This window comes from Oryzias latipes, chromosome 8 (genome assembly GCF_002234675.1).
Source record: "Oryzias latipes chromosome 8, ASM223467v1".
NCBI classification, from domain to species: Eukaryota; Metazoa; Chordata; class Actinopteri; order Beloniformes; family Adrianichthyidae; genus Oryzias; species Oryzias latipes.
Genome location: NC_019866.2, coordinates 200,573 through 210,880, shown reverse-complemented (window position 1 = coordinate 210,880; position 10,308 = coordinate 200,573). Strand labels below are relative to the sequence as shown.

The 10,308-nt window shown below is 53.4% G+C and overlaps 1 protein-coding gene across 1 annotated transcript; it reads left to right on the top strand.

Moving 5' to 3' along the window:
• Nucleotides 1-462: 462 nt before the first annotated feature.
• Nucleotides 463-9,908, top strand: LOC101156701 (E3 ubiquitin-protein ligase TRIM7). Its single transcript, XM_023957170.1, has 13 exons — nucleotides 463-681; nucleotides 6,416-6,537; nucleotides 6,611-7,078; nucleotides 7,144-7,248; nucleotides 7,319-7,414; nucleotides 7,489-7,722; nucleotides 7,791-7,980; nucleotides 8,046-8,135; nucleotides 8,276-8,302; nucleotides 8,380-8,406; nucleotides 8,526-8,701; nucleotides 8,778-8,933; nucleotides 9,552-9,908. The coding sequence occupies exons 2-13, from the start codon at nucleotides 6,430-6,432 to the stop codon at nucleotides 9,759-9,761; spliced, it is 1,887 nt and encodes a 628-aa protein (XP_023812938.1). The 5' UTR covers nucleotides 463-681; nucleotides 6,416-6,429; the 3' UTR covers nucleotides 9,762-9,908.
• The last annotated feature ends 400 nt before the right edge of the window (nucleotides 9,909-10,308 follow it).

The following is a 10,308-nucleotide window of genomic DNA, read 5'->3' as shown; positions in this document are numbered from 1 at the left end:
AGATAAAGAACTTATTCCTCTGAATAGGTTTCAATCCAGGCTGAGAATGGAGGAGAAATCCCTTTAACCTGACCTGTTTTACACATTTTTCTTTCCTTTATGTTTTCAATGTTTACATTTATTGTTTCCTCCTGCAGGACTCCCCTGAAAAAGAAATTCTTCATCTCAATGGGACTAAATCCAGCTGTTGTCCGCGTGCGTGCGTGCGTGCGGGGGCGTGGACTATGTTTGTGATCGTGGAGGAAGAAGAGCCCACCTTCGGCGGGGATAGGCTCCAGCCTCCCCACGCGGTTCCCAGGCTTTGGACCGTTCTTTTCGCCCTCAAACGGATGAACCGTTTGACAGAAAGATGACGTCACCTGGACGGATGGAAGGAAGCAGAGCTCCTCCCCCTTCGTGAGCAGGTGTGAGGGGGCGTGTCCTCAGCAGCTCCTTCTTCCTGCTCAGATCTTCTGCAGATGAAAACTCGCTTGCATTTTTCCAGCCTGCTGGCTCCGCCCCTAAACTCACCTGACCGCTTCCTGCACCTGAGGCCCCGCCCCGAGAGGACTGCTCAAACCTGAGATTCTGGTTGGAGGCAGAAACAGGTGCAGGCGGAGGAGAGCTCGGTCGCTGCTGCGCTGCCGCTTCACACCGACCAGGACCACCAGGACCCGCGGACGGACGCGCACCTGTCCTCAGGTGAGCGAAGACCCAGACCTGCTCCTAGGCTCTGCGGCGTGGATTCCAGGCGATCCGCTCTGACTGAGCCCACCTGAGACACCGGGAGCGCGCGCGCCGCTGTTTACGAAAATTGGCTTTGATAAAACGCCAGTTTCTGAGGAAACTGTGGCTCTGACCACGTTTCAGTGGCGTCTTTGTCATGGACGCTGTGATGTCACTTCCTGTTCCCTCTGCAGTTCAGGTGCTGTTGGGGGGGTTGTTCTTTTGAGGTGTCAGTCACGAAGGTCAGAGCTGCCAATCACAGCTGGGCCCCGCCCTCAGAGCCTGAGCCTCACGATGATCTGGACCTCAGCGTTCTCGGACCAGCAGCTCGCCTCCTGCCGTCACTGGGGCCCACCGGGTCCAGAACCGCAGCTGATGTCAGGATGGTTCTAGCTGGGTCACCTGACGGGGGTCGGAGGCGGGGAGCTTCTCTGACCACCGGTGGAAAGGTTCTGCCGGGTCTGGCATGAGTTCTCCTTTGGTTCCTGGCCTGGAACTGGAATCTGGAACATCTTGGGCTCCTGGAGGTCCAGCGTTTCCTTTTTTTTTTTATTTTTTTTTAACTTGTCCTGTCCAACAGCTGGGCAGACAGATGAGAGCTGAGGGCCTCTTGTGTTGGACATATTTTACTTTAACAAGAGGGGTTTTAATCTTCAGACAAACCAAAGGTATGTCTGAATAAACCCCTTTTGTAATTGAGGCCAAACTTTATTAATTTCAAACATGTCTGAAAATCTTTGGTGTTGGACCGGACGGAAAAGGAAAGAGGGGAAGAAGAGAGAGGGACGTTAGAGAGATGGGGGGTAGGGGGGTGATAATAGGAGGGGAAGGGGGATAAGACCATGAAGCAGCATAAAGGTCCAGCGTTTCCAGTCGCGCCGCTTCACTGCTGCACGCACAAGTTCCACCTGACGGATGGGCCTGCTGGCCCCACCCCCTTACCTGTTTACAGCAGGTGCAGAGGCCCCGCCTCCTGCTGACTCACACTTAACTGTCAATGTGGTAGACTTCAGGTTAGACTGGAGGAATGTGGTCGGGGCTGGTCTTGGAATTCCAGAAATGGGTCCTTTTAGTGTCTGGAGAATCTTTTCCTCGTCCTCGGAAGAGGAACCCACCGGATAATGAGACCCTTCAGACAGGAGCCGTCCGACCTGTCGGTCCTCGGGTCCTTCCGGTGGACCTCGGGTCCTTCTGGCTGACCTAAGGTCCTGCTGGGTCTTGTTCTTCAGGAACCTCTGAGGTTTCAGTCTCTGATCTCGGTGTTTGCTCTCCGATGGACGACCGTCAGTCAGGAGCAGGAACGACCCTGAAGCTCATCTCCAACTGCCCCAAACTCAACGCAAGGCGTTTGAGGCCAGTTCTGCTGAAGGACAACATGACGAGGGTCGTGGAGGTCAAAAGGAGTTAGGAGAGGAGGATGGAGACAGACGGTGTTCTCCCTTTAAGGTCCCTCCAACTCCTGGACTAGGAGTGGACTAGAAAGCCCCCCACCCACCTCATGAGTGGGCGTTTTGTCTGAATGCAAAGAAAAGCATCATGAAGAAGAACCCTTCGGTTCTCCTCCTCTGTGTGGTTCTCCTCCTCTCTTTGGTTCTCCTCCTATCTTTGGTTCTCCTCCTATCTTTGGTTCTCCTCCTCTCTTTGGTTCTCCTCCTCTCTTTGGTTCTCCTCCTCTCTTTGGTTCTCCTCCTATCTTTGGTTCTCCTCCTCTCTTTGGTTCTCCTCCTCTCTTTGGTTCTCCTCCTCTCTTTGGTTCTCCTCCTCTCTTTGGTTCTCCTCCTCTGTGTGGTTCTCCTCTCTGTGGTTCTCCTCCTCTCTTTGGTTCTCCTCCTCTGTGTGGTTCTCCTCCTCTCATTGGTTCTCCTCCTATCTTTGGTTCTCCTCCTATCTTTGGTTCTCCTCCTATCTTTGGTTCTCCTCCTATCTTTGGTTCTCCTCCTATCTTTGGTTCTCCTCCTCTGTGTGGTTCTCCTCCTATCTTTGGTTCTCCTCCTATCTTTGGTTCTCCTCCTCTCTTTGGTTCTCCTCCTCTCTTTGGTTCTCCTCCTCTCTTTGGTTCTCCTCCTCTGTGTGGTTCTCCTCTCTGTGGTTCTCCTCCTCTCTTTGGTTCTCCTCCTCTGTGTGGTTCTCCTCCTCTCATTGGTTCTCCTCCTATCTTTGGTTCTCCTCCTATCTTTGGTTCTCCTCCTATCTTTGGTTCTCCTCCTATCTTTGGTTCTCCTCCTATCTTTGGTTCTCCTCCTCTGTGTGGTTCTCCTCCTATCTTTGGTTCTCCTCCTCTCTTTGGTTCTCCTCCTCTCTTTGGTTCTCCTCCTCTCTTTGGTTCTCCTCCTCTGTGTGGTTCTCCTCCTCTCATTGGTTCTCCTCCTATCTTTGGTTCTCCTCCTCTCTTTGGTTCTCCTCCTCTCTTTGGTTCTCCTCCTCTCTTTGGTTCTCCTCCTCTGTGTGGTTCTCCTCTCTGTGGTTCTCCTCCTCTCTTTGGTTCTCCTCCTCTGTGTGGTTCTCCTCCTCTCATTGGTTCTCCTCCTATCTTTGGTTCTCCTCCTATCTTTGGTTCTCCTCCTATCTTTGGTTCTCCTCCTATCTTTGGTTCTCCTCCTCTGTGTGGTTCTCCTCCTATCTTTGGTTCTCCTCCTATCTTTGGTTCTCCTCCTCTCTTTGGTTCTCCTCCTCTCTTTGGTTCTCCTCCTCTGTGTGGTTCTCCTCTCTTTGGTTCTCCTCCTCTGTGTGGTTCTCCTCCTCTGTGTGGTTCTCCTCTCTTTGGTTCTCCTCCTCTGTGTGGTTCTCCTCCTCTGTGTGGTTCTCCTCTTATCTTTGGTTCTCCTCCTATCTTTGGTTCTCCTCCTATCTTTGGTTCTCCTCCTATCTTTGGTTCTCCTCCTATCTTTGGTTCTCCTCCTCTGTGTGGTTCTCCTCCTATCTTTGGTTCTCCTCCTCTCTTTGGTTCTCCTCCTCTCTTTGGTTCTCCTCCTCTCTTTGGTTCTCCTCCTCTGTGTGGTTCTCCTCCTCTCATTGGTTCTCCTCCTATCTTTGGTTCTCCTCCTCTCTTTGGTTCTCCTCCTCTCTTTGGTTCTCCTCCTCTCTTTGGTTCTCCTCCTCTGTGTGGTTCTCCTCTCTGTGGTTCTCCTCCTCTCTTTGGTTCTCCTCCTCTGTGTGGTTCTCCTCCTCTCATTGGTTCTCCTCCTATCTTTGGTTCTCCTCCTATCTTTGGTTCTCCTCCTATCTTTGGTTCTCCTCCTATCTTTGGTTCTCCTCCTATCTTTGGTTCTCCTCCTCTGTGTGGTTCTCCTCCTATCTTTGGTTCTCCTCCTATCTTTGGTTCTCCTCCTCTCTTTGGTTCTCCTCCTCTCTTTGGTTCTCCTCCTCTGTGTGGTTCTCCTCTCTTTGGTTCTCCTCCTCTGTGTGGTTCTCCTCCTCTGTGTGGTTCTCCTCTCTTTGGTTCTCCTCCTCTGTGTGGTTCTCCTCCTCTGTGTGGTTCTCCTCTTATCTTTGGTTCTCCTCCTATCTTTGGTTCTCCTCCTCTGTGTGGTTCTCCTCCTCTGTGTGGTTCTCCTCTCTTTGGTTCTCCTCCTATCTTTGGTTCTCCTCCTATCTTTGGTTCTCCTCTCATTGGTTCTCCTCCTCTCTTTGGTTCTCCTCCTCTCTTTGGTTCTCCTCCTCTCTTTGGTTCTCCTCCTCTGTGTGGTTCTCCTCTCTTTGGTTCTCCTCCTCTCATTGGTTCTCCTCCTCTCATTGGTTCTCCTCCTCTCTTTGGTTCTCCTCCTCTCTTTGGTTCTCCTCCTCTGTGTGGTTCTCCTCTCTTTGGTTCTCCTCCTCTGTGTGGTCCTCCTCTCATTGGTTCTCCTCCTATCTTTGGTTCTCCTCCTCTCATTGGTTCTCCTCCTCTCATTGGTTCTCCTCCTATCTTTGGTTCTCCTCCTCTCTTTGGCTCTCCTCCTCTCTTTGGTTCTCCTCCTCTCATTGGTTCTCCTCCTATCTTTGGTTCTCCTCCTCTCATTGGTTCTCCTCCTCTCTTTGGTTCTCCTCCTATCTTTGGTTCTCCTCCTCTCATTGGTTCTCCTCCTCTCTTTGGTTCTCCTCCTCTCTCCTCTCATTGGTTCTCCTCCTCTCATTGGTTCTCCTCCTATCTTTGGTTCTCCTCCTCTCTTTGGTTCTCCTCCTCTCTTTGGTTCTCCTCCTCTCTTTGGTTCTCCTCCTATCTTTGGTTCTCCTCCTCTGTGTGGTTCTCCTCCTCTCATTGGTTCTCCTCCTCTGTGTGGTTCTCCTCCTCTCATTGGTTCTCCTCCTATCTTTGGTTCTCCTCCTCTCATTGGTTCTCCTCCTCTCATTGGTTCTCCTCCTATCTTTGGTTCTCCTCCTCTCTTTGGCTCTCCTCCTCTCTTTGGTTCTCCTCCTCTCATTGGTTCTCCTCCTCTCATTGGTTCTCCTCCTCTCTTTGGTTCTCCTCCTCTGTGTGGTTCTCCTCCTCTCTTTGGTTCTCCTCTCTTTGGTTCTCCTCCTCTCATTGGTTCTCCTCCTCTCATTGGTTCTCCTCCTCTCTTTGGTTCTCCTCCTCTCTTTGGTTTTCCTCCTCTCTTTGGTTCTCCTCCTCTGTGTGGTTCTCCTCTCTTTGGTTCTCCTCCTCTCTGTGGTCCTCCTCTCATTGGTTCTCCTCCTATCTTTGGTTCTCCTCCTATCTTTGGTTCTCCTCCTCTCATTGGTTCTCCTCCTCTCATTGGTTCTCCTCCTCTCTTTGGTTCTCCTCCTCTCTTTGGTTCTCCTCCTCTGTGTGGTTCTCCTCCTCTCATTGGTTCTCCTCCTCTCTTTGGTTCTCCTCCTCTCTTTGGTTCTCCTCCTATCTTTGGTTCTCCTCCTCTGTGTGGTTCTCCTCTCTTTGGTTCTCCTCCTATCTTTGGTTCTCCTCCTATCTTTGGTTCTCCTCCTCTCTTTGGTTCTCCTCCTCTCTTTGGTTCTCCTCCTCTCTTTGGTTCTCCTCCTCTCTTTGGTTCTCCTCCTCTCTTTGGTTCTCCTCCTCTTTGGTTCTCCTCCTCTCTTTGGTTCTCCTCCTCTCTTTGGTTCTCCTCCTCTCTTTGGTTCTCCTCCTCTCTTTGGTTCTCCTCCTCTCTTTGGTTCTCCTCCTCTCATTGGTTCTCCTCCTATCTTTGGTTCTCCTCCTCTCTTTGGTTCTCCTCCTATCTTTGGTTCTCCTCCTCTCATTGGTTCTCCTCCTCTCTTTGGTTCTCCTCCTATCTTTGGTTCTCCTCCTCTCATTGGTTCTCCTCCTCTCATTGGTTCTCCTCCTATCTTTGGTTCTCCTCCTCTCTTTGGTTCTCCTCCTCTCATTGGTTCTCCTCCTATCTTTGGTTCTCCTCCTATCTTTGGTTCTCCTCCTATCTTTGGTTCTCCTCCTCTCATTGGTTCTCCTCCTCTCTTTGGTTCTCCTCCTATCTTTGGTTCTCCTCCTCTCTTTGGTTCTCCTCCTCTCTTTGGTTCTCCTCCTATCTGTGGTTCTCCTCCTCTCTGTGGTTCTCCTCTTCCTGTCTCAGAGAACCTTGTTCTCCAGAAGACCAAGGTTCTCCTGTTCTGTCCAAACCAGAGTTCCCGCCCTCCTTCCCAGCAGCAGCGTTGGACATGTCGTCTTGTCAAGATGCTGCAGAAGTTTCAGTTTTTTGACATTTCAGAAGCTCGTCCGTTTGTTCCTCATTTTCTGGGTTTGGTTCTGGGGTTTCAGCCTGACGAGGAACCATGGCGGAGGCTCCAGAACTGTTCTCAGAGCAGGAGCTGACCTGCTCCATCTGCCTGGACCTGTTCACCGACCCGGTTTCCACTCCCTGTGGGCACAACTTCTGCCAGGTAAGCTGGGCCTGCAGTGCCCCCCGCTGGCCTGCGGGGGCGCTGTTGACCTGAGACGCTGCGTGTGTTGCAGGCCTGCATCGGCGGTTACTGGGCGTCCAGCCAGGTGTGCACGTGTCCGCTGTGCAAGCGTCAGTTCGATGAGCGTCCGCTGCTCAGCATCAACAAAGTCTTCGCGCTCATCGCGGATAAATACAAAGTGGCGCATTACAGCGCCGCCGGGCTCCCGCCACCGCCCCCCAGGAACAGTTCGCCTGTTGTCATGACGATGGCGGAGGACGGCAGGAGCACCAACCCGTTTTTGTCGCCACCACCAGAAAGCCAGAAGGTGGCGAGTGTGGGCGGCGACGTGGTGTGGTGTGACGTGTGCACAGGCGTGAAGCGTCCGGCCGTCAGATCCTGCCTCACGTGCACCGCCTCCTACTGCAACGAGCACGTGCAGCCTCACCTCACTACGCCCTTTTACTCCAAGCACCCCCTGATGGACCCCCAGGAGGCCCTGAGGGGCCGCACCTGCTCCATGCACCGCCGCCTGCTGGAGGTAGATGGGAGTGCAGGACGTTTAGTGGTGTTTGGGGCTTCCTGCTGATGAGTTCGTGTGTCCAGGTGTACTGCAGGACATGTCATCGCTGCATCTGCGCCATCTGCGTTCTGGAGGAACATCGGACCCACAAAACCGTCTCGGTCCAGACGGAACGGCTCAACAAACAGGTAGAGAGGAAAGGGGGCGCTCCTGAGTCAGGACCGGCAGGGCAGGCGCTCACCCCTCTGCTGTCTCCAGAAACAGATGGCTCGGACGGAGCAGGAGATCCTCAACCGCATCCGGGAGAAGGAGAGCCGCCTGGGGGACCTGAGGAGGAAGCTGGAGGGGCTCCAGGTCCGAGGCGCTGCCGAGTGCAGGTTTGTGGTCCAGGTCACATGTCCTCATGTCCGATCCGGCACGTTCCTCAGAACTATGCCGGCCGAGAGCGCGGCGACGTGGAGAACCTGCTGGACCAGCTGTCCGCGGCACTGGACCGGGTCCGGACTCAGGTGGTGGGCAGGATGGAGAGTCAGCTGGACCCTCTGGTCTCCAAGGGGGAGAGTCTGGTCAACCGCCTGGAGGTGGAACTTCGCCAGCTGAACGAAAAGAGGGCGGAGCTGGAGGTCCAGGCCAGCAGTCAGGACCACATCCGGTTCCTGCAGGTGAGGAGCAGCAGACGGAGGAGGCCGGGCTCTCCTGAGCCGCTGGAAACATCTCCTTCTCCTTGCAGAGTTTTGAAGAAGCCACAGCTCCTCTGGGGGAGGAGCAGCAAGTGGGGGAGGACGAGGAGGACGAGGTGTTTTCCCTCCATTTCCCACTGGAGGAGGTGAAGAGCGGCCTGATGGAGGTGAAGGAGAAACTGGATGAGATCCAGATGGGCGATGGTCTTCCCGGTGGTCACAGAAGCTTCAGAGACTCCTGTGAGTTGAAGGGAGGCGGGGTTACACGTGCACGCTCATCTGTGACACCCCCCCTACCTGTCCAGTTCCAGCAGGTGACCTGATGGCGGCCGACAGCATGATGAGTCTGAGAGGAAGCACAGCCAGTCTGAGGAAGAGCCAGTGGTCACTGAAAGGTGAGGAGGCATCTAGAGCTGCTTCTGTGGGGCATTATTCCCCTCAGCTGGGCTGCTAGGCCAACAGGAACTCCCAGTCAGAAGTTTCTCAGCTGTTTGTGGAGGTGCAGCTGGTCACTTTCTGTCTCCTGTCTCCTCAGATGTGAAGAGGCTCAAACAGGTTTCAGGTACAGACCCGCTCTAGAAAAGCCGGTTCTCCTCGTGTTCTCGGGTTCTAGAGCTGAAATCTGGTTTTCTCTTTCAGGACACAAGAAGGCCCGTGTTTACATGGGTAAGAGTGACCCAGACTGGTTCTGCAGAACTGTTTGTTCTTAAAGCCGCTTCTGAGCTTAGAGGAGAGGTTCCAGTTTTCCTCACAGTTCTGATCTGCCATCGTGCTCTGACCTGCAGAGGACGTGACGCTGAACCCGGTGACGGCGTACCCGTTCCTCATCCTGTCCGAGGACAGGAAGCAGGTGAAGCGCGGCGAGAAGCTGCAGTTCTTCAGGAACAGCCCCCACAGGTTCGACGTGTGGTCCTGCGTCATCGCCAAGGAGGGCTTCAGCTCTGGCCGCCACTACTGGGAGGTCAGACCCGCGTCCACGGATGGAGACCGGGTCCAGGACCGTGACGAGAAGTTCGACCCTGATCTTTGTCTTGCAGGTGTTTGTGGGCGAGAACAAGGACTGGAAGCTGGGTGTGATCAGCGAGTCGGCTCAGAGGAAAGGCTTGTTCGACATGAGCCCCTCCAATGGGTACTACGCCCTCTGGTGGAGCGGAAACCAGCTCCGCGCGCTCACGGCGCCCCCCCTGACCAAAGTATGCTCAGACCCCCAACTGCTCCTCCATCTTTCTGCGGCTTCTGAGAAGCTCGTGAGAGAAAAGTTTATCCAGAACCAAATTCACGTGTCAGCTTTAACATCTGAACGTGAATCAGATAAAAACACACGTCTGACCTGAAGATCACAAGCTTTGATGTTCAGGTCAGACGTGGTTCACGGACACACAACCGATCCACACGTGAGACACCCACTGAGGACCTAAATGAAGACGTTCCTGACTGAAAGACCTCTGGGTCACGCGTGACCCGTGTGTGTGTGTGGGTCACACGTGACTCGGGTGTGTGGGTCACGCGTGACCCGTGTGTGTGTGTGTGTGGGTCACGCGTGACCCGTGTGTGTGTGTGGGTCACACGTGACTCTTGTGTGTGTGTGTGTGGGTCACACGTGACTCTTGTGTGTGTGTGTGTGGGTCACGCGTGACCCGTGTGTGTGTGTGTGGGTCACACGTGACTCTTGTGTGTGTGTGTGTGGGTCACACGTGACTTTCGTGTGGGTCACATGTAAAGGAGAACATGCTTCTATCATGGATGTCATCAGCCATGGCTTCCCTTAAAAACATATGAAGACCTCTTTAATGTGACATTTACCTTTGCAGGTGAAAAGTCACCACCCCAAGCTGCGGCAGGTGGGCGTGTTCCTGGACGTGGAGGAGGCCCAGGTGACCTTCTACAACGTGAAGTCTGGCTCAGAAATCTACAGTTTCCATGGAAACGCGGAGCTCACAGAGAGGATGTTCCCGCTGCTTGGAACGGGAGACAAAGAGGTTCCTCTGATCCTTATGACCACACAGCACCACCTGGCCTGACGGACCGCGTCTGGACCACGACGCCGTAACTAGGACACGCGCAGAAAGGGGAGGAGCTCTGACATCAGAGAAAGTGTATTGTTTTGTGCTGATGACTACCTGCTGCTCTGGAACACACCTTCACATTAAAACTGGACTTGCAAGAAACTTTTGCTTTCATTATTTCCATCGGGGCGTCAAACTCCACAGTTCTGATGATGAATGACGGTCGGAGCAGCGAGGAAGAGCAGATTTGTGAGCCCGGACCGGGCATGGAGGGTCTTTAAAGTGGTACACGTGTTCTGGTTCTGCTCCTTCAGGAGATGCTGTTGAAACCATGAGTGTGTTTGGAAACCGCCGATCCTGCAGGAGAACCAGAGTTTCTGTCCTGGCTGATGAAGGGCTGAATGTTCTGGAGTCTAGGAACAAATGATTCTTACAGGGGGAGGGGCTTAAAAGAAAAGCGTTGTGCTGCAGGTCACGTGGATTCAGACGGAAGAAAAGTTCCAGTTCTAACCTTCATTGGACACCTGAACACAGAAATCAGGCGTGTTGTTCTGCTCCTTTA